The 23,902-nt window shown below is 51.7% G+C and overlaps 3 protein-coding genes and 1 non-coding gene across 5 annotated transcripts in view; 1 reads left to right on the top strand and 3 right to left on the bottom strand.

Moving 5' to 3' along the window:
- Nucleotides 1–809: 809 nt before the first annotated feature.
- Nucleotides 810–2,728, top strand: rep15 (RAB15 effector protein). The gene is made up of 3 exons (XM_030096287.1): nucleotides 810–860; nucleotides 949–1,270; nucleotides 1,845–2,728. Exons 2-3 carry the CDS (start codon nucleotides 986–988, stop codon nucleotides 2,391–2,393), a joined length of 834 nt encoding a protein of 277 aa, XP_029952147.1. The 5' UTR covers nucleotides 810–860; nucleotides 949–985; the 3' UTR covers nucleotides 2,394–2,728.
- A 467-nt stretch (nucleotides 2,729–3,195) lies between these two features.
- Nucleotides 3,196–7,484, bottom strand: poglut3 (protein O-glucosyltransferase 3). Its single transcript, XM_030096241.1, has 6 exons — nucleotides 7,119–7,484; nucleotides 6,049–6,246; nucleotides 5,350–5,633; nucleotides 5,005–5,209; nucleotides 4,542–4,738; nucleotides 3,196–4,446 (listed from the first exon to the last, which is right to left on the bottom strand). The coding sequence occupies exons 1-6, from the start codon at nucleotides 7,354–7,356 to the stop codon at nucleotides 3,991–3,993; spliced, it is 1,578 nt and encodes a 525-aa protein (XP_029952101.1). The 5' UTR covers nucleotides 7,357–7,484; the 3' UTR covers nucleotides 3,196–3,990.
- Nucleotides 7,485–8,191: 707 nt separating this feature from the next.
- Nucleotides 8,192–8,263, bottom strand: trnam-cau (transfer RNA methionine (anticodon CAU)). Its single transcript has one exon. It is a non-coding gene; the product is annotated as a tRNA-Met (tRNA).
- Nucleotides 8,264–9,242: 979 nt separating this feature from the next.
- Nucleotides 9,243–23,902, bottom strand: part of phf21ab (PHD finger protein 21Ab) — a 32,993-nt gene continuing 18,333 nt past the window's right edge. For both annotated transcript variants that reach the window (XM_030096232.1, XM_030096233.1), the window contains 6 exons: nucleotides 23,023–23,083; nucleotides 20,409–20,515; nucleotides 19,524–19,679; nucleotides 19,170–19,245; nucleotides 15,572–15,675; nucleotides 9,243–15,490 (listed from right to left, as the gene is read on the bottom strand). In XM_030096232.1, the coding sequence (XP_029952092.1) occupies nucleotides 14,804–15,490; nucleotides 15,572–15,675; nucleotides 19,170–19,245; nucleotides 19,524–19,679; nucleotides 20,409–20,515; nucleotides 23,023–23,083 (1,191 nt within the window). In that variant the 3' untranslated portion in view covers nucleotides 9,243–14,803. The remainder of the gene's footprint in view (nucleotides 15,491–15,571; nucleotides 15,676–19,169; nucleotides 19,246–19,523; nucleotides 19,680–20,408; nucleotides 20,516–23,022; nucleotides 23,084–23,902) is intronic.

Genomic DNA, 23,902 nt, shown 5'->3' with positions numbered 1-23,902 from the left:
CTGAGACGTCCGCCCACCCGGACAGGAAGTGGAGACACGAGCGGTCCGGAGGAGACGGACTGAGGCGCCGTTTACGCCACAACGTGTAAACGCATATTTTACCAACGTGACAACGCATCGTTTACACCACAACAACATGAGAACACATCTTTTACCAACAATGAGGCAACGCGTCGTTTACACCACAACGAGAAAACACATTGTTATTGTTTAGCAACAATGTTTAAAGTGACAACACATTGTTTACACCACAATGTGACAATGCATCTTTTACCAACGTGACAACGCATCGTTTACACCACAACAACGTGACAGTGCGTCATTTACACCACAACGTGAAAAGTGAAAATGCATGATTCCACAGAAGGACTTGACTGTGAATGACTCCGCCCCTTTTCTGAAAGTCATCACATTATTGTATTGCGACTCCTACTGGATATAGACGAGCTAGCAGCTGTGTGATGAGCTACATGCTAACACGCTAAAACCTGAGCGGATCACCAGTAACCTCTGCTGCCCGGCTGGAGAGAGTTCTGCGAACAGACGTTCCCTGAACTCTGAGAAGGCGGAGCCGCGCCCTGACGGCGGGACGCTAATCTAACACGCCCGGCGCTGAGCGAGCAGGTTGCTGATCAAACCCTTCGGGCCTCGCCGTCCTCGGGCTGCTGCTGAACTGGTAAGATGAGTCTTCTGTTGACTCGCCTCAACGTTCCGACGCCAACGCCGCCGCCGTCCTCGTCCGGACTGCAGTCCTGAACGCATCGGGACTTCGCCTCAGACGCGCATATTGTGTATGTCGGCAGGAGCAGGGGGCGGGACGCGGACCCGAAGCGCCTGAAGAACCTTCCAGAACCGTCCTGGTGAGTGTCCACGCTCCCATATGCTGGGTTCCAGATGTCCTCTGGAGGTCTTCAGGCGTCTTTCTGTTCTGAACCCGTCTTGCTTCAGTGCATCCGGGAGACGTCCCTCTGACCTGCGGTCCGCCATGGGCCTGAAGTTCAGCCAGCCCCCCTCCAGCCCCTTCAAGGCCCCCGGCTTCCTGTCCTCCTTCAGACGCGCCTCGTCCCGGCAGCCCAGCTTCAACCCGCCCCTCCAGTCCCTCCACCCCAGCATCTTCTCCACCCTGAGGAGACCTCCGGCGGTCAAGCCCGGCGACTTCATCCCCCTGTTCAGCGACTGCGTCTCCGCCGCCTCCAGCAGGACCCAGGAGTACCTGGGGTTCCAGGACCCGGAGGACAAGTTCCACCCGAGTCCCGAGACGCTCACCCAGGTACCCTCTGCTCCGAGAACCTTTCAAAAACAGCAACCATATCCACAGAGAACCTTTAAATAACATCCACACAGTCTCAGAGAAGCTTGATGGTTGCATTATGGGTAATCTAGAAATGTTCCTCTGTGGGTTCTTATCTCCAACATCAAACACAACGCTGTAAAAAACAGATCTGTCTCCAGAGAACCAGAATGTTCTGAAACAGAGAGCTGTGTGAGCATCGGCCATCCATCATCCATCCATCGTTCATCCATCCATCCATTAATCTTCCATCCATCGTCCATCCATCACTCCATCATTCATCCATCCATCACTCCATCATCATCCATCCATCTGTCCATCATCATTCATCCATCCATCCATGATCCATCTATCATCTGTCATCTCTCCATCATCCAAGCATCATACATTAATAATCCATCCATCATCAACCATCCATTTATCAACATCCATGAACATCCATCATCCATCCATCCATCCATCCATGTTCTCCAGAGAGTGAGACGTGGGATTTCAGAGTGTCTTCAGAGTCTGAGTTCACCTGCTGGTCTGGGTTCTGGTTCTGTTTGAGCAGATCTTCCTGATGACCTACATCTCCCGGAGCGTCAGCCTCAACATGGCGGACGCCTTCAGCTGCACGGCCATGACCCCCGAGCAGCGCGTCCTGCTGGGGGCCGACTGGGTCTGGGCCCTCCTGGAGAAGCCCACCAAGACCCCCAAGGTCCAGATCGCCGTGCAGGTCCTGCACCTGCCGCGCAGGAAGGAGGCGGAGCCGACGGAGGCGCCGTCCTCGGACTCCCGCAGCGAGTCGGTCCAGATGGCCCGGCTGGAGGGGGGACACCGGAGCGTCCAGGAGCGGCTGGTGGACTTCTGCTCCTCGGTGGGGAAGGACTGCTACGCCCTCTTCCTGTTCTTCGGGAGGAAGAACGACCGGGAGAACGTCTACGGCGTCCTCAGCAACAACTTCGAGGCGGCCGTCGGAAAGTGCAGCAAGATCGACAGGACTCTGATCGAGAACTTCTTCAAGGGTTCCCGGTACCTTCACACGCCGTCGGGGATGATGCAGGCCATCGTGACCAAGAAGAAGGACGACCCCCTCACCCTCATGGTCAAATTCAGCTGAGACGCCGCCGGGGTTCCGCCCGTCCTGAGGAACCGGGCCGCCGGACTCAGAGTCTGCAGCCCAGACGTCACTCGGTCCTCATTTTACCGAGTCTTGGTGCTCCGATCAGATTTACTGCCGAAATCTGGCTTCTCTGACTGATTTCATGAAACTCATCACGTTCACTGAAGTTCAAGCTTCTGCTGAACCGAGCGCTAACTGCATGACGACGGTTCGATGCTAATGCCGTTCTGCCCGAGACGTTTGCTAAAAACATTTCCAGGATCTGATGTGATGAGATGCAGCTTTATCGTCATCGTTCTCATAAAATGTCTTAAAAAGTCTTTCACCGGCGATGTGATGAATAACGCTTCAGCGTTTAATGTGAAGTAACGGAATAAAGTTCACGTCTGCAGAGAGTCTGACTGTTTGTAAGAACATGAGGAAGGACTGCGTTGCAGAACGGAACCACATGTTGAACCCACTGAAGTCCATCCAGTCTTAATCATCCACATCATAGAGCATCTTCCTCCCTCTGTGGGACCTAACTTTAACTAGATCTGCCGCCTCTTTGTGTCGGTTCAACAATAATAATAATAAATCTCTGGGGAAAAAAAAAGAGTTAAAAATATCATTTATTTTTATTTAAAAACAGACATAAAAATGAGGAATGTGATGTTGGGCTTCTGGATTGTAACAGCGTGTTTGAGCCTGAGCGGAGTGAAGGCACATCCAAAGTCCAAACATCAGCAACATCCATCAGAACGGGGAGGTCAGAGTCTGCTGAGCTCCAAATGCTTTTTAAATTCACTGTCACAGTTTCACCTTCAAAATAAAAACGGCCATCTCCACCTTCAGCTGTAAACTTTGCAATTCAACCACAGACTTTTTTTTTTTTTTAATATCAGAAGAATGTTTCCAGGAAAAACGAAGGATTGAACGTAACACAAAAAGTCAGGAAGTTTACCATTTAAAACCGTTTGTGGTTCATGAACCTTCAGGAAATCATTTCAGGTCGTCAGTAACTCTTCACTCCTCTCACTGCTCCGGACGTTAGCATGTAGCATGTAGCATGTAGCAGTGTGGATTCAGACTCAACATCTTCCAGAAACGTCCTGAATCCAGTGAGATGACGCAGATGTTTGAGTTTATTGTCAACCTGCCTCGAGTGTGGCTAGCTAGCAGCTAGCAGCTAGCGGCAGGCAGCTAGTAGCTAGTAGCTAGCAGCTAGCAGTGGCTGTTTTTTCTCAGACCTGGTGTAAAAAATAAGTCTGAGAGTAAATGATAGCATGCTAGCCTGAGCGCAGCTAGCTAGCACTGCTAATGCTAACCTGTAGCCACCAGATCACAGTTTTTTTCTACTGATTTAAAACGTCACAAAATAAAGACCAGAATAAATCGAGTACCCGGTTCTGAACTCAGTAAGTTTATGTCCAAAATCAGCTTGACTTTTTTTTTCCAAAACTGAGATGAGACTTAATGAGACGGATTAAAAATGTCTTCACTGTTCTCCAGAGCTTGACTCACTTTCTGTGCTATGTTCCTTCGGAAGACTCTGTCCCCCCACAGTCAGTCCTTCAGTCTGTCCCCCCACAGTCAGTCCTTCACAGTCCGTCCCTCACAGTTCGTCCCTGGCTGTCCCCTGTCCCTCGTGTCCCCCGTGTCCCTCCTGTCCCCCGTGCTCACAGAGGCACTGGGCAGTGTGGTCCCGGGGCTGTGGGACCTCGTCCATGTCCCGGGCGGAGGGCCGGCCCTGCTGCCGCTGGGCGTAGGCCTGCAGGACCGCCAGGTAGTAGCAGTAGAGCCGGGTGGGCTGCAGCAGGTCCCGGGCCGCCGCCCGGCCCGCCCGGGACACCTCCTCCGCCCGCCCGTCGTTGTCCTTGGCCCAGCGGATCTTGTCCAGCAGGTCGGACAGATCCCTCTTGACGGGGACGAAGTGCGTCCAGGGCTCCAGGCTCCGGTAGAAGAACTCGTAGTACTGCGAGTCCTGCTTGAGGACCAGGCTGCTGCCCAGCAGCAGGTAGGGGAACCGGTACGCCGCCACCGTGCCGTCCACGTTCACCTGGTACTTGAACTGCAACGCCAGTCAGGTGTCAGATTACAAGAAGAAAACCGCTGAGGCCGTCGCCCCCTGGTGGCCCTGCCGGGAATCACACCCGCCGCGCTCACCTTGAAGAAGTCAAAGAAGCCGACCAGCGGCGCCCGGCCCACGTCCTTCTCGCGCTCCCTGAAGAAGAACCAGCCGGTGATGGCGGCGTCCAGCAGCTCGGGGTGCTTCCTGGACAGGGACGCCAGCTGCAGCCGCTCCTCCCGGCTGTCCCGCCCCCGGAAGAACGCCCGCTCCGTCTTGTTCCGCCACGGCGGTCCTGGACGGCAAGCAGAGACAGAAACAGCTCAGTGGTTCAATGACTTCACTTTAAATTCATTACTCTTTGTTTAATCTGGTTTTCATTTTAACGTTCATGAACGACATGATGGGAGATTCTGTTTGGTCTCGTTATAATTCAAAATAAAAGGTGTATAAATTTACTGTAATCTACTCTTTTCACATCAATCATGATAAAAGGTCATGTGGATCTAAGATATGATCAATCAGTGGAACTGGAGTCAAGGGTCAGGGGTCAGGGGTCACCTGTGTGTCCCTGCACCGACAGCAGGTCGTTGGTGACTCCTCGGAGCGTCTCCAGCGTGGAGTGCGTCACCTCGTACGTGGGCAGGACGATGTCCCGGGTCTCCGTGGAGCCACACCACGAGAGGATGGGCGCCGCCCCCGAGAGCCTCGTCTCCAGCGGCCAGTCGCCCACGTTCAGGAAGAACTCCACGTCCGGGACGCGCACCTGTATGCGCACACGCACACGCACACACACACACACACACGCACACACACACACACACACACACACACACACACACACACACACACACTGTGAGCCCGATGCGGGACCCGGCCCTCGCCCCTCCCCCTCCCAGTCCGTACCTTCCTGGTCAGGGACAGCAGCATCTCGTCGGAGAACATCTTGAAGTCGGTGTATCTGCCCAGCGTGCGGCGGAACACTCGGTTCTGGACGATGGCGTAGTGGATCAGTCCGCCCCGGCTGGAGAACCTCTGAGGAACCTCCCGCCTCAGGTTCTCCAGGTTGATGGAGGGGAAGGACTGGAAGTCGGACAGGACCTGGGGCTCCTCGGGGGGGCACCGCATGGCGGCGGTCCAGCGGGACGCGTCGGGCTCCGGACAGTCGCAGTACTCGTGGTAAACCGGACCTGGAACGAGCGCCGGGATCGTTTTACTCATGAGGAAAGAATCACAGCCGCACAGTTTTAAAGCTAGCATCGCTCAGGCTAATAGAGCTAGCATCCCTGAGGCTGATAAGCATCGTTTACCCTGAGACATGTTTATTGTTAGCTGCTGGGTGGCTACATGTTTAGCTTTAGCTGGTGGCTACATGTTTAGCTTTAGCTGGTGGCTATATGTTTAGCATTAGCTATTGGCTACATGTTTAGCTTTAGCTGGTGGCTACATGTTTAGCATTAGCTGATGACTTCATGTCTGGCATTAGCTATTGACTAGATGTTTAGCATTAGCTTTTGGCTACATTCTTAGTATTAGCTGGTGGCTACATGCTTAGCATTGTTTAGACTCAGCAGGAAGGTAAACCGGGACCCTGAGTGACCGGACCTTGCAGGGTGTACGGGGACCGGGCCACGGCGGCGTCTCCCAGCAGGACGGACACCTTCAGGCCCTTCCGGACCGAGCCGTAGAGCCGGTACCTCATCAGGAAGGAGCCGTCTCCCCGGTCCAGAGGAGGGGGGACGTGGATCCGGACGTGCTCGCCGGGATCCAGAGAACTGATCTTCACTGTGAAGGTGTCTTTACCTGAAGAGAACAGGAAGAACAGGAAGACAGCAGTTTGGTCCGCTGGACTGAGTCCTGGAGCTGAGGGGACTTTAACCAGGAACCAGAGGAACCAGAGAGGATGAGGAGCTAAAAGACTTCACAGAAATCCTGACAGGCCATGAGAACATCTGATTATCAGCACAGAATGGATCAATAATAATAATAATGATGATGCATTTTCATCTTTGTTTGAAAAACTGGTTGCCATGGAAACGTCCTCTCAGTGATGACCCATGTGGACTCACTGGACTGAAGGTTTTTCAGTGCTTTCAGTCAGGGGCGTGGCTTCAGAGTCAGGGGCGTGGCTTCACACGAACCTAACAACAACCCACCATTTCTAATTGAAATGCTTTTTCCACCTGCGTTTCAGAAAAGTTTCTCCTTTACACAACAACATTTGGATGAAAACGGCGTAGCTAGCATGCTGGACCGCTGCAGCAACAACAGGCTTCAGCATCTACTGAGCATGTGCATAACAGCTCCTGGCCCCTCAGTGGTGCGCATGCGCAGTAGCAGCATTTCAGAAAAGGTGTGTCTGTGATGGCTTTTTGTGTAAACACACTCCCAAAATGCAACGAAATGTACCGTTTTTTCCTTGAAAACTTTGTGCAACCCGAAGTTATTGAAGGCTGTGACGGAGGTCCGATCGGTTCTGGTCAGATCAGGTTATGGATCAGGTTCAGTCTTTTACAGATAATATGAATGAAACTGGCAAAGTTCATGTTTAGCTGGAATAGTATTAAAACAAAAAAAAAAATCCCAATTTTAATAATACAAAAGTAAAAAGCTCTGAGGAGAATGACTCATTTCCTGGTTCTGAGGTGGATCCTAATCAGAACCGGGTCGGGTACCTGGAGATGAAGTCAGGTTCTGTCCTTCTGGACCGACAGCCTGGATGAAGAAGAACCGGACCGGAACCACCGCGTCCGGGTTCAGACCCGGACCCCACACCAGGCACCGCTCCGGGCTCACCTCCTCCGCTCCACGAACCGGGACGAGAGAGCCCAGAAGGACCAGCAGAACCACAAAGTCCGGACGGAAAAGAGTCCGAGGAGAACCGAGGAGGTCTGCGCTGCTCCGGGTCAGCATCTTACTTCATCTGGCCGCAGAGTATCCGGTTCGGACGGGTTGGAAACGGGATAGAAACGGGTCGCATCGAGCAAAAGCGCGCAGATACACGTAAAGTTGAAGAAAACTTCAGAGAGGGGCCATACGCAGGCTCGACGTAAAGTGCGTAGATTGACGTAAAATACGTAGATCGACGTAAAGTCTCCAGCCCTGCTGCTTTCACTGAACCTCGAAAATGTGAACACCGCCTGAGCGCGTCATCATCACACCTCTTCCAGGAGTTAATCTCTAATCTCCTCCATAAATTCCAAATCTAATCCAGCGGCTTTCACACTTTTCACGGTGTCTGTCGAATGAGAAAATATTGAGGCCTCCAAGTGCCATCATTCGGGCTGATTTTTATAAAATTATGTCAGGGTGTTTTATTTTCTGACACGTGTTTATTGCCTTAAAAAACATATTTTTCGAAAATTGCAATTTGTTCAGTGTGTGTGTGTGTGTGTGTGTGTGTGTGTGTGTGTGTGTGTGTGTGTTCTCAGCGAATTGACGCTTCTTTTATATTGACGTTTTATTCACATTAAGTCATTAAGATACTCTCTAACTGTTATACATGTGCGTTATCCGCTTCTGCTTTGCTGCGAAACTGTTTCTGTCGAATCGATGTTGATTTATTTCATTTTGTGGCCGTTTGTTGTAATCGGTATCACATTACAGGGCCGTGAATACAGAAGAAACGGTTTTTATGAGAAATACATTCAGCCTCTCGCTTTTTAAACGATAAATTTACAGTGAATATGAAATTGAACGGAAAAAGAATGAAAGCAAAAATCGTTAAATCTGCGAAGGGTGAAAAAGTTAGCAGAGGATGGTTTCGATCCATCGACCTCTGGGTTATGGGCCCAGCACGCTTCCGCTGCGCCACTCTGCTGTCCGTAGGTAGAAGGAGGGGGAGGGGGATGAAGAAGGGTATGAAAGGCAGAAGGGACGACAAGAAGGAGACAAAAAGAATTGAGAAATGTTTTATTTTACTGGCTTTCCGATAGACTTGGATTGAATTTGTTTCTTAGATTCCAACAGTTTAGCCTAAACCTGTTAACTTCTGGCCGCTGGGCGGGTCAGACGAGGTTCTGAATGTCGCGGGTTCGACTCCAGCTCGGACTTCTTTCTGGAGACTTTTTTTTTCAGCACAACTTTTCAGCGGCTCTTCTTTTTTAAGATACAACTAAGTTCTCCTTAAAAAAATATGAGTGGTCTGCTGTGAATTTATTGTTGACTGGTCAGATGCTGTGGCGATCAAGCGTCACATGTTGGAAATGCTTGGTGTTTTCTGTCACTTTGGCTCTTTGTCTGCTTTTCACAGCTGATCTGATCCTCTGTCAGAATAAACGCAAAGTAACTGGCTTTTTCGCATTTTCACGACTTTTCCGAAACTTTCAATGTGGGCTGTCAGAGTTAATCATTAATCATGATTAATTACTGGATGACTAAAGATACATTTTTTTAAATTGTGATTAATCACATAGTTAGGCGTCGGTCTTCTATCATTTTGAAAACTGTATTTTTAACATGGACATGGTGTTAAGTTGGTCTGTATGGCACTTTATTTTGAAAGAAAATCCAAAATCAGCCGCTGCAGGAAGTCTCCATTCTGAAACTTCAACAATGACTTTAAATTCAGCTTCCATGGGCTGAAAAAAAACACTGATCAAATAATCCAATTCAAAGCCTGATTAATTGTGATTAAAGGAAATAATGTGATTAATCAAAAAAGACCATCTTTTCAACACAAAATATGAAGCCCAAACTTTTCCAGGTTCGAACTCTGAACGCACATCCTCCGTTTGGAGTTTAAACTCCTTCCTGTTTGCCTCTGCAGGATGAACGACACGGCGAGGAGGCGCGGCTGCTTTTCACGATTTATTAACAAAATGATAAAATAAATAAATACAAATTGATCAAATGCTCCTAATATCAACTCCTCCCCATGTTCCCCTACAGTATTTCCTAAACACTGCATACAAAGAATTCATCACAGAAGAGGCTCAATACAGAGGTAAGAATCCCACCAGACCAGTCACAATGTCAGGCCAACAGAAGACACATCTGGAACAGAAGTCAAAAAAATAAACACATTCCTTTCCAAAATCATTATGAAAAAATACAAACAATTATACAAATATTCAGATTGTGTAATTACCAATTTACACATTATTCAGCACACCAGGTGAACTTTTTCTTTATTCATATCGCTACAATGCATCTCACCAAATGGAAGATAAAAAAAGACTTCTCCTATTATTATTTTTTAAGTTTCTTTTTTCTTGTTTTTTTTTTTCTATTTTTTTGCACTCAACACACCCCCAATGGAATCAGCTGTGGATGAGGTAAGAAGCTGCAGGTGTTCGGGTTACGGTCGGGTCCGGACGCGGGATGAGCGGGTGAACCGGTGAACGGGAGTCGACGTCATGTATCCACAGAATACTTAGAAGGCCACAATCATGACTTGATCGCTTGGTTTTTAACAAAAGAAGAAAAAAAAAGTTGTTTTTTTTTTAGTTTTTTTTACAACAGAAGAAGAAACGTACCCTTGAGTCGGAGCCTAAACGCTTTACAGGAACCAACTTTAATTTTATCCTTCTCTCGGTTAACGACGCGCGATGCTAACGCGGTAAATGCAAGAGATTAGCGTCTGGGTGATATGATGCGCGGCGGCGACGCGGGAGGCGTCCAGCAGCAGCGGCGTTCTTTGGATAGAATCACTGAAATTAAGAACAATTTTTAAAATTTCTAAGACTTGTTGGAGGCCCGTCCCCCCACCCCGCGCCGTTAGCATGCTGCGTTAGCACGTCCCGTTAGCGTGCCGCGTTAGCGGCCCTCCGCTCAGACCATGGCTGGACAGAGATCCACTTCTGTGAAAAGGACGACGCCCTCTGGTGGCTGCAGAGGGAATCGCAGCAACAAGCAACCAGATGAAAAACCACGGGGAGAACGGGCGAGCGTGACAAACGCCACCGTTAAATATGAAATTCTACTGGAAACAAAGCCAATGGAAAAGCTGCAAAAACTCACAATCTTATTCAGTGTTTTAACTTGTTTTGATTGAAACTAACTCAAACCCTAATAAAGTATATTTCATCCAGATAAAGGATCTTGTTTGAAGATGACTTTTCTTTAATTAAAGAATTGTAACTTTTTTTCCCCACTTATCTTAAATAAAAACTTTATTATTTCAAGAAAAGTCGTCTGAATACAAATCCCTGCTGAGAGGAACGAGAGGTTTTCGCTCAAGTTCAAAAAACTTGGTAAGATGTTGAGCTTTTTTCACAGCCATGACTGCTCTTTTCCCTCCGGTGGTCATTTCAGAGATCACAGCAGCTTTATGTTACAAAACAGTCAATCAATCGATCAAACTCTTCATCAACGTCAACAAACAGAAGCTGTGCGTTAATGTTCCCATGACGACGAATACATATCCACACCAAACCTGCTTTTGGTCCAGAAACTTTGAAATTTGGAAAAATACATTTAAAAACAAAGGTACGATATTTCTGCCCCTGGTGGCCACTGTCGGTATTGCAATACTCCTTTCTTCACACAGCAGTGTGAACTTCATCAGGTGATTTTTTTCAAACTGAGCCTCCAGCAGCGTTTGAACATCCATGGTCTGAACCGGCCGAACGCAACGCGACTCAAACTGCACACGTTTGGCATCAGGATGCCAGAAGGGTCAAAGAAAAACCAAAGGTGACTGAAGTTTCACATAAAAAATAATAAAAATGTAAAAAAAAAAGAACAAAAGTAAATGCATATTAAAAAAAAGGTTTGACAAATCTGGTATAAAAATTTGCATAAGAAGGCATGCGCTCCGCCTCGCCAGCGGACGGACGAAGCTGATCGGGAAAAGTTTGATCGTTCCAGACGCGCTCGGGCTCTGGCTCACGCGACCCAACGGAGCGAACGCCGCGCCTCCGCCTGCGCCTCCACCCTAAACGGCACAACCGCCGACCGGAGGCGACGACGGGACGAGAGGCCGACGGGGACCGGTTCCCACTCTGACGATAATACTGGTCAAATCAAGAAGAAGAGAAAGAAAAGTGCATCAGGAAACGACGGCGAGCGCGACCTCGCCGTCGCCGTCAACGACAAGAAGAACGGCTTCCGCCGGCGTCTGCTCGCACCTTTAACCATTCTGGGTTTTTTCTGTCGTTTCCCACAAAAAGTAAAAGTTACTCATGTAAAAAGGAAAAAAAAACACATTTAAGGCAACTCCTCCATGAACAGGAAACACTTTCTGGTGGATGAAAATGGTGCCGAATGAAGTGGAGGTTGGACTTGCATTGACTACTGGCAGCCTGAGGTGAAGGGACCAGGTTTGAGCTCCAGGCGGGGCGGGGCGGCTGGGGGTGGGGGGTCCGGGATTCGTCTGGAGGGCGGGGAAGGTTCTACGAGTCACAGTGCAAGTCAAGAGACAAATATTATCTGCTGTTTGAAGAAAGGCACTCGAGGTACCTACTGTACAGAAGGGAGGAGCCTGGAACCCGAACCGGACGGTTCTACGGCTCCATCGCGAGAGAACGCGGTCGGACACGAGGACAGAACCAACATCCACCCCGAAGACACCGAGACACGACCCACGATATCCGGAACGAACCGCCAACACCTTTCACACGGCTTTCTGTCAACCGGCTGCGCCTCTGGCCCTCGGCTCGCTCCGGCGTCCGTCACCGCGGTCTGACGTGACGTGCCGCCGCGGTCCGACGCGCCGCCGCGGTCCGCCGCTCGCCGTCTCTGGGATCCTCTGAATGAAGGCAGTTTGTACAGCTGATGTCAGAAACCAGGCGTCAGATATGAAGAGTCCACGTGATATGAAGGAGAACGACACCCGCAGCAGCTCGGATCGCTGTGGAACGCCGCGCCGACCGGGCCGGCGGCGGCCGGGACCCGAGGGCAACTGGCTCACATCTCGAGCTCGAGCCGTTCGGTGTCGGGAGCTGAGCGGAAACCCCGACGTGCCGACTGAGCGTCGTGGAGCCAAAGAGGGAAGAACTCGCCGGAGAGGTTTCCGTCTGACCACAGGAGTTACGACGCCTCTGAATCCTCGAGGTCGCGACCTCCGACAGGTCACAGGTCAACGCGTCGGACGACTCTGATCTGAGCGACCGATACCGCGAACAAGAGAGCGACGATGATGCGGCGCTGCCAGAGGCGCCGCGATCCAACGGCCCAGAGTTCCTTATTGCCCGAACCGACAAGAACCTCTCGACTAATTCACCGGACGACGAGCGAAAGGAGACGGACGGACGGACGGCGACAGACAGCAGAGAGACGCGGCGGCGAGCAGATGGAGGGGTTGGCGAGGCTGCGGCGGACCGTGAGCCGGACCCCCCGCCTCGGCGCCACACGGAGGTCCCAAAACCTCCCGCTAGAAAAATATTGGCAATGTGGGGATAAGTCACATCACGACAAAGAGATGCATACTCTGTTTAATTCCATATTAACATACAAAAAGCTCTTCAGCACTTCTTTGTAATGCAGCAAGCTTGTGCTTTAATCTCAGGATTTGTGGTTTTCGTCCTTCCAGATCCGGGCGGAGGAGCGGGTTCCTACCACCGGTCCTCCGAGGCGAGGAAGGGGAACTTCCCGTAACGTTATTGTTTGATCAATCTGGGGGCTTCCGGTCTTTGAAGTGGGAGCATGGTGTATCTTACAACGCCAATGATTTGATCTTGGAATACAGTAAGTGGACGAGTCCCTGCTGAATTTGGATACATCGTTTTGGCAGTTCAGGATTCAACGGAAACGCACATCACTTGGAAAAAGAGGATTCCTTCGAGTGGAAAATGCCGTCCAGCAGGTTCAGGAACAGAAAGCACTTATTCTGAAGACTAGGAAGACCTGAATATCTTTTCCCATAAAAAAAGAAACACAGCCCAGATATAGTTTGTGTGTGTGTGTGTGTGTTGACATTGCAATATTGCAATTTCACATTTAGTGCTCACAGTTGACACACTTGACTCACGAATGAAAACTCAATCACTACACTTGACCGACACCACTGAAAACATCTTTGAGGCTACCGCACCTGTTCGGCCTCGTACCTGCGGAGCGCCGCGCTCGGCCTGAGCTCAGGAGGGGAGGGGGGGGGGGGGGGGTCTCTGTCGGATCGGCCGGCGCCGTCCAGGTTCAGGGGCAAAAACTCCGGAGGAGAGAGTCCGAAGGTCCCGTCGCCCCGTTTGAATCAGACAGGAAGTCTGAGACCAGCAGGGCAGGAACGTCTTTTCAAAATAAAGTGGAGACGAGTCGAGAAAAGTCGAGTCTGGCCGAAGGAGTCCGCGAAGTCGAACCCGACGCCCCAACAGAGCAGGAAGTGAAGCGTGGAGGTCGGTCTGGACCGGGAGCAGAGGGACAGTGGACTGTCGGCGGTCTGCACGAAGTCCAGGTTTCGGGAATCGAACCGAACTTCTGTCGTCTCGCTACAGAAACGGGTTGATCTGGAACCTTCTTGGGATTACCCGTTCTTCAGTAAACCTCTGAACGTTCTTCACTTCTCCCCATTACCTTTTTCTCCTCGTTTGCTTCTTTTCAAAAAGTTTTTTTCTTTGTTTTCTGGTTTCAATTTACTTTTAGGTCATTTCCAGGTTTTTTTTTTTTTTTTTAATACGCTGAGGCACACTGATGGTGCGTTCATGGTAACCAGGAAAACGTCAAACTTTTGAGACTGTTTAGTCAGGTAACATTGGATTTGATCATTAACTGTGGGATTCTTTACCCCGGTACTTGAACGCACCACGAGGCCTTCGGGCTTCCTGCTTTATCTCTGTCGGGGGGCGGGGGGGGGGGGGGGTCCGTCAGCGGTCTGGGGTCGTGGGGCGGGGAGGGGGTGAGATCTCGGGGTCAGGGGGGTCAGTGGGGTCAGTGGGGTCGATAAGGGTCGCAGGACCACAGACGGCCGGGACAAAAGACTGAACAGGTTCTTCTATCACAACACTGCTGCTTTCCTCGGGGACCGGCTCGGTCCACACTGTCGGTTCTGTCCGTAGCCTCGTGAACGCCCCCCACCCCCCCTTCCAAACCCCCACCCCTCCGGGGCCACGGTAACAGGCACACACTGGTGTGATGATGAAGAAAAATCTCCCTTTGAGCGTTCCCTCCATGACGTCGATCACTAATTGGCATGATGACACTGGTGCGTACGCCCCCCCGTCCTGTAGGGGGCAGCCTACGTCCTCCCAGAGCCTGGTGACGCGGGCTGAATATCTACCATTGACACAGTCTGACAATACGATGCAAACAAACAACATTTATACAGATTGGCAACTTCAGGGCACCGTGCGGTGCAAGCGGAGTCTTTTTTTTTTAATATATATATATGTGTGTGCGTGTATGAATGTATGTGTGTGTGTGTGTGCGTGTGTGTGTGTGTGTTTGTGTATGTGTGAGAGACTTCCTGCGGCGGGCGGCGCCGCCGTTACTTCTCATCGTCCAAACTGCTGAGCAGAGCTGGCAAAGAATGCTGGGAGGGTTCTGAGGTTTTGCTGTTGTTGGTGCTGCCGTCGCCGAGCTCGTCCTGTTCCTGCTCCGCCGCCGCCGCCTCGGGGGGGCCGGCGCCGCCCGCCTTGCTCGTGGAGTCGATGGAGTCGGTGACGTTGGAGGCGGGGCTGAGCTCTGGGCAGCTGGACTCGGCCGTGCCGTTGGTGGTGGCCTCGGCGACGGCCGCCGGGGAGGCGGGAGCGCCATCGCCGCCGCTGGCCGGCGCCGCCTCAGTCTCGGGCTCGACCTGCTGCAGACCGGTCCCCTCGCCGCCCCCGCCCCCCCCTCCGGCGCCGGGGCTGCCATCTGCCGTCGGCGTGGCGGTGGGGTCGCCTCCTCCTCCCGCCGTCTCCTCGCTCTCCGCCGCTCCCTGCTCCTCCTGTTTCTCGCCGTCTCCGCCGGTGGCGCCGGCCGCCGTGGGTTTGTCCGCCGGGTCGGGGTCCGCAGCCGGCTGGGCGACGGGCGGCGGCGGTGGCGGCGGCCGGACGTGCGCGGCGTCCGGCGCTGGCACGGCCTGGCTGAAGTTGAAGGCCTGGATGAGGCGGATCAGGTGCTTGACCTTGTCCAGGGACAGCTGCATCTCCTTCTGCCGCGCCAGGATGCTGTTTTTGGTCTCCATGCATTTCTGAGAGGAGACAGGAAGCACAGCCACGTCACTTCCTGCCGCCGCCGACCGGCAGACGGCGACCGCTGCGCGTCTCCTCACCGTTATGGAGTTGCTGAGCTGCTTGACTCTCTGCTCCAGCTGCTCTCGCTCCAGCTTCAGCTCAGAGCTCCACTTCATCAGCTTCTGCTTCTCCTCCTCTTTCGCTGAAAACGGTGGAAAACAGCAGCGTCAAAATCAATCATTCCCACGCCACATGATCAATACCTTCGTTTTGCAGTCTGAAACCGGTTCCAGCGTCTTTGTTCAGTTTTAAATTTGCAGAGTAAAGCTTGTGGAGTGTTCACTCTGCCCCCTGCTGGACTCTAATCAGTCATGACACCCTGGAGGGGAACGTCCCGCTGAGCATGTGCAGAACGACGGTTCACTCCAGCGGTGGAGGGCGGGACCAGGACCGGCCGTTGTTGTGTTTTCCCCGTTCCCATGACGACAGAGAAAAAAACTTCCGCTTTCGGAGCAGTTTTCAAAATTTGCGTTTTCAGTGGCTCCGAGCAGCGTTGTGGTGTAAACAGGACTTAGCGGTGTTCATGGTGCATTAGTGGTGTGTCCGTGGTGTGTTAGCGGTGTGTTCGTGGTGCGTTAGCGGTGTGTTCGTTGTGCATTAGCGGTGTGTTCGTGGTGCATTAGCGGTGTGTTCGTGGTGCATTAGTGGTGTGTCCGTGGTGTGTTAGCGGTGTGTTTGTGGTGCGTTAGTGGTGTGTTCGTGGTGCATTAGCGGTGTGTTCGTGGTGCGTTAGCGGTGTGTTCGTGGTGCATTAGCGGTGTGTTCGTGGTGCATTAGTGGTGTGTCCGTGGTGTGTTAGCGGTGTGTTTGTGGTGCGTTAGTGGTGTGTTCGTGGTGCATTAGCGGTGTGTTTGTGGTGCGTTAGTGGTGTGTTCGTGGTGCATTAGCGGTGTGTTCGTGGTGCGTTAGCGGTGTGTTCGTGGTGCATTAGCGGTGTGTTCGTGGTGCATTAGTGGTGTGTTCGTGGTGCATTAGCGGTGTGTTCGTGGTGCATTAGCGGTGTGTTTGTGGTGCATTAGCGGTGTGTTTGTGTTGCATTAGCGGTGTGTTTGTGGTGCGTTAGCGGTGTGTTTGTGGTGCGTTAGCGGTGTGTTTGTGGTGCGTTAGCGGTGTGTTCGTGTTGCATTAGCATTGTGTTCATGGTGCATTAAGCCGGCCACACACTACAGGATTTTTTCAATCTTCCCCGATTCAGACACCACACACTACACAACAGCAGAGGACAGATCGTACCCGATCTTCCTCTCCTGATCGTCTAGTGTGCGGTGTCACTTCGGAGCAGACCACACACTAGCAGATTCTTCAGCCGAGAATCGGCTCCTCACTCCTCCAAATCTCACGTCGTCCGACGTGACTTTGTGCTGTTTCCCTTCATTGCAGTTTTTACATTCATCTCCACTTTCAATAATAAGTGGAGAACTCATTCGTTCCCTCAGTTCATTCATTCACATTGGAATCGCTCCTTCAGTGCAGACCCCCCCCCCCCACCCGCCGTGCGCACGGAGCACGGACTGTCAGCACCTTGTTAGAAAATTTAAATGTTCCAGTACAGAAGAGGGAAACATAGTTTCAGATCATTTTATTATAATTTACATTTAATAATAATTCAGCTTATTAGCTAATCTGTTTGTGTGGTTTTTTTTGTTTTTTTTTTACTTTTGAGTCCCGAGTGCAGCAGTAGAATAAAGTTATTAGCGACCGTGTCAAATAAAAGCTACTTTTTTAAATCATCAAATATCTTAAATCATTCTTTATGTCCACAGATTTGATAGTTTAAATCAGAGTAAAAATACGTTGATTAGGAAAGTTTCATTATAGTCCGCTCTGTCTCTGAGGGCACGGAATCAGTGGAAAGTTTTTTTTTCTTTTATTATTATTTTTTTCTTCCCCCATTCTTCCGTGATGGTTAATAACGGAGATTAATTAAAACATTGGGATTATTGCAGGACTGGCGGAGATGTAGATATTAGATCGGAGTTTGGGTCTGAATGGAGGAAATCCAGTTCATCCAGGAGCGACAGGATTAACCATCACTTTCTGCACGGCTGAGTTTAGAGCTCTGGCTTTTCTGTTTCACTGTCATATATAGTGAATATATTTCACAGACATATATTCATCCAGCTCTGACAGCTGCGGGGGGATTTTTTTAAATCAGCGGCACCTTGGTGAGACGGAGCTGTTCATCCAATCAGAGAGCTTTATTTCGAGGGTGTGGACAGCTCTACTCAGAGCTGATCGGCGCCTCTCGGAGCGCACCACACACCACAGGATTTGCGATCGGAAATATTGAACATGTTCATTATCTCCGATCTCCCCTTCCGACGCCTCCCGAGAGGCTCCGACCGGAAAAAATTTCTCGGAACACACCGAACACTACACGAAGATCGGACCCGAACTCATTTGCATACTCCCGACAATCGGACCCTGTCGGCCTCGATCGGGAGGAGAGGATCGGGGCAAAATTCGGCCCGATTATCCTGTAGTGTGTGGAGGCCTTTAGTGGTGTGTCCGTGGTGCGTTAGCGGTGTGTTCATGGTGCGTTAGCGGTGTGTTCGTGGTGCATTAGTGGTGTGTTCGTGGTGCATTAGCGGTGTGTTTGTGCGGCTGTAGCAGTGTGTTTGTGGTGCATTAGTGGTGTGTTCGTGGTGCGTTAGCGGTGTGTTTGTGGTGCGTTAGCGGTGTGTTTGTGGTGCATTAGCGGTGTGTTTGTGGTGCATTAGCGGTGTGTTTGTGGTGCGTTAGCGGTGTGTTCGTGTTGCATTAGCATTGTGTTCATGGTGCATTAGCGGTGTGTTCGTGGTGCGTTAGCATTGTGTTTGTGGTGCGTTAGCGGTGTGTTCGTGTTGCATTAGCATTGTGTTCATGGTGCATTAGCATTGTGTTCATGGTGCATTAGTGGTGTTTGTGGTGCATTAGCGGTGTGTTCGTGGTGCATTAGTGGTGTGTTTGTGGTGCATTAGCGGTGTGTTTGTGGTGCATTAGCGGTGTGTTCGTGGTGCATTAGCGGTGTGTTCGTGGTGCATTAGTGGTGTGTTTGTGGTGCATTAGCGGTGTGTTCGTGGTGCATTAGCGGTGTGTTCGTGGTGCATTAGTGGTGTGTTTGTGGTGCATTAGCAGTGTGTTTGTGGTGCGTTAGCGGTGTGTTTGTGGTGCATTAGCGGTGTGTTCGTGGTGCGTTAGCATTGTGTTCGTGGTGCGTTAGCGGTGTGTTCGTGTTGCATTAGCATTGTGTTCATGGTGCATTAGTGGTGTTTGTGGTGCATTAGCGGTGTGTTTGTGGTGCGTTAGCGGTGTGTTTGTGGTGCGTTAGCGGTGTGTTTGTGGTGCATTAGCGGTGTGTTTGTGGTGCATTAGCGGTGTGTTTGTGGTGCGTTAGCGGTGTGTTTGTGGTGCGTTAGCGGTGTGTTCGTGGTGCATTAGCGGTGTGTTTGTGGTGCATTAGCGGTGTGTTTGTGGTGCGTTAGCGGTGTGTTCGTGGTGCATTAGCGGTGTGTTCGTGGTGCATTAGCGGTGTGTTTGTGGTGCATTAGCGGTGTGTTCGTGGGGCTGTAGCGGTGTTCATGCCATGACGTGTCACTGGGGTGCTCGCGGTCCAGCCGTGGTGCGTTCAGGGTCGTGGGACAGCAGTGCGCTCACCTTCTTTGTAGGCGATGTAGGAGTGGACGATGGCCAGCGTGCCGGGCCAGGGAATGGCTTCTTCTTTTTTCAGGATCTGCAGAGAGAAGCTGGCAGTGTTCACAGAGGTCGAGACCCCAAAAGACTGGGAGGGGCTGCCCCCGCCCCCTGGAGGAGGGGGGGGGGAGGCGCAGGGGGGACAAGCAATGAGGTGGATGAAGTGTGATGCTAATCTGTGCCGACACAATGAATGAGACAACAAAACAACAGTGTGCATCGTGTGTGCTTACAAAGGGCTGAACAGTCCTACAGGGAGGGCTCGGGGCCCCCCAGCGGCCCCCACACCCCCCCCTCGCTCCCGGCCGCTGCAGTTACCTGATCTTGACATTTTGGACAGATCCACATGCCTTTAGGAATGGTTTTCAGGGGTGGATCCAGGCAGTCCAGGTGATAAACACGAGAACACGTGTCGCACATGAGCAACTGGCCACTGCGCCTGCACACAGTGCAGAAATCCTCATGGATGTCTCCCTGCGAGGAAGAATTGCAGCCATCAGTGTCCCGCCCGCCGTGTGTGTTTGTGTGTGTGTTGGGGGGTGAGTGGGGGGTGGGGGGGGGGGGGGGGGGGGGTCTTCGGTTCACAGCCGCTGGCTAACCGACATGCTGTTAATTCCGCCGAGGCGTTACGGACACCTGGAGTTAGCATGTGCTGGGACCGGAGGTTTTTAAATGAGGACCGGACTCAAGCCGCTCCTCACACGGCGTCTGGACGGGTGATCGGTTAGTGTCGGAGTTACAGGATGGTTCAAAAACAAGCTGGGAGGAGTTCCACTCTCTGACCTGGCCTCTCGCACTGCGGTGGCGCCGCCCGGTGGCCAAACATTTCAGGGCAAGTATCCATTTAAACTGACTGATAATTTAATGCAGCTCTAGAAGTAAAGCTCATGAAAACCAGACTTCATGAACAGTCAGAAAAGCGAGGGAAACTGTTGTGGGAGTTTCAGACGTCTGGATACTGCTGGGAGCCTCTGACTGGCTGACGGCTGCAGCTGGACGGGAAACTGTTCGCTTTGTAAGACTGAAACAAAAAGTAAAAGGAAAAAAAAACAAAACAAACCAAACCGATGGCTGATGATCGTCACATGGACACAGACTGATGGGCGAGTGTGTGAATGGCTGACGGAGCTACGGGGCAATAGGGCTGAGTGTGACGGAGGTGTCCGCCCCCCTGAACTGTCCGTCTCCCCCATGGTTACTTACATCCCCAGAGCTGGGGCTGGGCATGGGGAGGGGGTGGACGGGGCTGGAGGGGGAGTTCGGGGTGAGGCTGCCCAGCTCCGGGACGCTGCTGTATTTGGGTGGGCGACCTGGGTGAAATGAGACAGACGACAAAGACGGAAACACAAAGAAAAAGGAAAAAAAAAAACAAAAAAAAAACAAAAACAAAAAAAAAAAACAAAAAAAAGAAGAAAAGATGGAGAGGGGGGAGAAAACAAAACACAAACAGTCCGTATGACATACCTTGGAAAGGGAGTCTTCGTTGGCTAGCGTGAGTTGGGGGGAGGGGGAGGCGGTGAGGGAGGAAGAGGAGGAAGAGGAGGAAGAGGAGGAGTCAGAAGCACAGATAGCAGTGTTAGTGCAGGACACTGAAGCCGAGTACAAACCTGTCAGATTGCTGCACACACACACGCACGCACACAGGAGCAGGAAGTCCTACACTTCCCAGAGTGCATTGCAGCAGCTCCCAGAGACACTAGCAGAGTTAAAGACGGAGCTTTTCCAGGCAGACTGACGCTCGCAGGCGGGCGGGATCACGGGAAGGAGGTGGTTCTGATCAGCTCCAGTGTTCATTTTGTCAGCTAAAACTTAAACGAAAACTATTCGTTGACGACTCTTTATTCTGTGACTAATTTGTGACGAGAACGTAAATTTAATAAGTAATGATAACAAAAACGAAAACAAAATCTCTGAACATCATGAACTGACGAGTAAAAATGTGACGAAAAAGCTGCCGCTGGCCGCCGGACAAGCGGGGTTACAACCAACCTCACGCCGGGCTCACCAGCTCCGGTCCGGCTCCGGACGCCGGGCTCACCGGCTCCGGTCCGGCTCCGGTCCGGCTCCGGACGCCGGGCTCACCGGCTCCGGTCCGGCTCTGGACGCCGGGCTCACCGGCTCCGGTCCGGCTCCGGACGCCGGGCTCACCGGCTCCGGTCCGGCTCCGGTCCGGCTCCGGTCCGGCTCCGGACGCCGGGCTCACCGGCTCCGGTCCGGCTCCGGTCCGGCTCCGGTCCGGCTCCGGACGCCGGGCTCACCGGCTCACCGGCTCCGGTCCGGCTCCGGTACAGAGACGCAGCACCGCAGCACTGTCACTCAGTGCTGTGATTGTTTTTGTGCTTCTCTTCTTCTGTGATGTTTTACTGCAGCTTGCATCCCGTTGGTTACATTACCGCCACCTGCTGGTCGTTATGATTGGAGCTTTTTACTTGCAGGCTGTCATTTGTAGTAAGAAGTTACAGAAATTTAAATTTTTTCTAACAAGCCTTAGATATTCATATTTATGATACAAGAGTTATATGATACATTCTAAATTTAAATATCTAAACATAATTAAACATGCTTACAGTGGAGTTTTTACAACCGAGACATGTATCCTTCTGCACTTCAGCTGCTGTGGTTTTATGTTGTGTTGTTTTTATATGTATGTTGATGTAGCACTGTGAACTCTGCCCAGGACAAATTTCCCACTGGAACAATAAAGCTATCTATCTATTACCCCTTTCCCACTGGCCAAAAAACCCGTTTAAACCCGCTAAGTCGTGGCAGTGGGAAAAGGTTTGACCCAGGATTTCGACCCGGGTCGTTCATCCTGCAATCGACCCGGTAAATTCCCGGGTCAGCTTTCTCCCGGCTTTCAGTGGGAGGGACACATCCGGGAACTTACATGATGATGTCGACGCAGCGCGGCTACGTTAGCGTCCTAGTTGTTGTTTCTGGACACAGCGTGAGATTTCCTTCGTCAACATGACCCAGCAGTAGCAAGACAGCGAGACCAGAGAGCTTCCCCTGACCCGTGGGGAGGAGGAGATTCGTCTACAGGTAACAGGGACTGTTTTCCGCTGCATTGTTTACTTTCGTTGTGCTCCGTTGCGCTGATGATGTCATCAACGTGGGACTCTATCAGTGCGAGAAAACGCAGCGACGCGGCTCGCCAGCAGGAGGTGAGACGCGGGTCTGCAGGCGGTGGGAAAGGAGTCTGAAAAGGCGATAGCAGGTCGCAGACACGGGTCGACCCGCTAGCTGCAGTGGGAAAGGGGTATATCTATCTATCTATCTATCTATCTATCTATCTTTACTACAGTACAACAAAACTGTCAAATTTCATCCAGACTAAAATGAAGACTAAAACTAAAACTAATTTCCACAAACTAAATTTTAACTAAAACCAAACGAAACTAAAAAACTAAAACGTGACTTTAACTAAATCAAGTCTTTGGTGAGTGACTAAGACTAAAATCAAATGAAAATTTCATGTCAGAATTAACACTGATGAGCTCGAAGTTTACGGGAGCTGCATGGACAAACCCCTCCCCCCACCTGAGCCCATCCCACCACTAGACCCCCCCCCCCCCCTCGCCCCGGTGTTCTATCAGCGAAGCCAAACTGCTGATTTAATGAGTCCCTGAGCTCCACCAACAAGAGTGAATCTGCCGAGAAACCCGACTGAAGCGAGAGGAAACAGGAAACAGGAAACAGGAAGAGGGAGGAGCTTCAGAGCAGGTGGTTAACGCCGAGCGTCAGATTAGTCTGGGTTCTACTGGTTCTACTGGTTCTGCTGGTTCTACTGGTTCTACTGTCCACGGGCGGTACAGACCTCTCTTCCTGGTCCCCTGGTGCAGAGGGCTGTTCAGGTAACTCACAGCACTCTTTTTCCTCTGCAAACAAAGAGAAACGTGACGTCAGACAGAGCGTCCACACCATGGGACAGAGCGTCCACACGATGGGACACAGAGCGTCCACACCATGGGACAGAGCGTCCACACGATGGGACAGAGCGTCCACACGATGGGACAGAGCATCCACACGATGGGACAGAGCGTCCACACGATGGGACAGAGCGTCCACACGATGGGACAGAGCGTCCACACGATGGGACAGAGCATCCACACGATGGGACACAGAGCGTCCACACGATGGGGGACAGAGCGTCCACACGATGGGGGACAGAGCGTCCACACGATGGGGGACAGAGCGTCCACACGATGGGGGACAGAGCGTCCACACGATGGGGGACAGAGCGTCCACACGATGGGACAGAGCGTCCACACGATGGGACAGAGCGTCCACACGATGGGACACAGAGCGTCCACACGATGGGACACCGAGCGTCCACACGATGGGACACCGAGCGTCCACACGATGGGACAGAGCGTCCACACGATGGGACACAGAGCGTCCACACGATGGGACACCGAGCGTCCACACGATGGGACACCGAGCGTCCACACGATGGGACACCGAGCGTCCACACGATGGGACACAGAGCGTCCACACGATGGGACACCGAGCGTCCACACGATGGGACAGAGCGTCCACACGCTGGGACACAGAGCGTCCACACGATGGGACACAGAGCGTCCACACGATGGGACACCGAGCGTCCACACGATGGGACACCGAGCGTCCACACGATGGGACACAGAGCGTCCACACGATGGGACACCGAGCGTCCACACGATGGGACACAGAGCGTC

This window comes from Salarias fasciatus, chromosome 7 (genome assembly GCF_902148845.1).
Source record: "Salarias fasciatus chromosome 7, fSalaFa1.1, whole genome shotgun sequence".
NCBI lineage: Eukaryota > Metazoa > Chordata > Actinopteri > Blenniiformes > Blenniidae > Salarias > Salarias fasciatus.
Note: the sequence above shows the minus strand (reverse complement) of the source record. Positions and strands in the feature narration are given on the sequence as shown.

Coding starts and splice junctions, on each gene's coding strand:
- poglut3 (XM_030096241.1), bottom strand. CDS start 7,356: ATGCTGACCCGGAGCAGCGCAGACCTCCTCGGTTCTCCTCGGACTCTT. Junction 5,634..6,048: donor GTCCCCGTACACCCTGCAAG/GTCCGGTCACTC, acceptor CGCTCGTTCCAG/GTCCGGTTTACCACGAGTAC. Junction 4,739..5,004: donor GTCGGTGCAGGGACACACAG/GTGACCCCTGAC, acceptor CTTGCCGTCCAG/GACCGCCGTGGCGGAACAAG.
- rep15 (XM_030096287.1), top strand. CDS start 986: ATGGGCCTGAAGTTCAGCCAGCCCCCCTCCAGCCCCTTCAAGGCCCCC. Junction 1,271..1,844: donor GTCCCGAGACGCTCACCCAG/GTACCCTCTGCT, acceptor CTGTTTGAGCAG/ATCTTCCTGATGACCTACAT.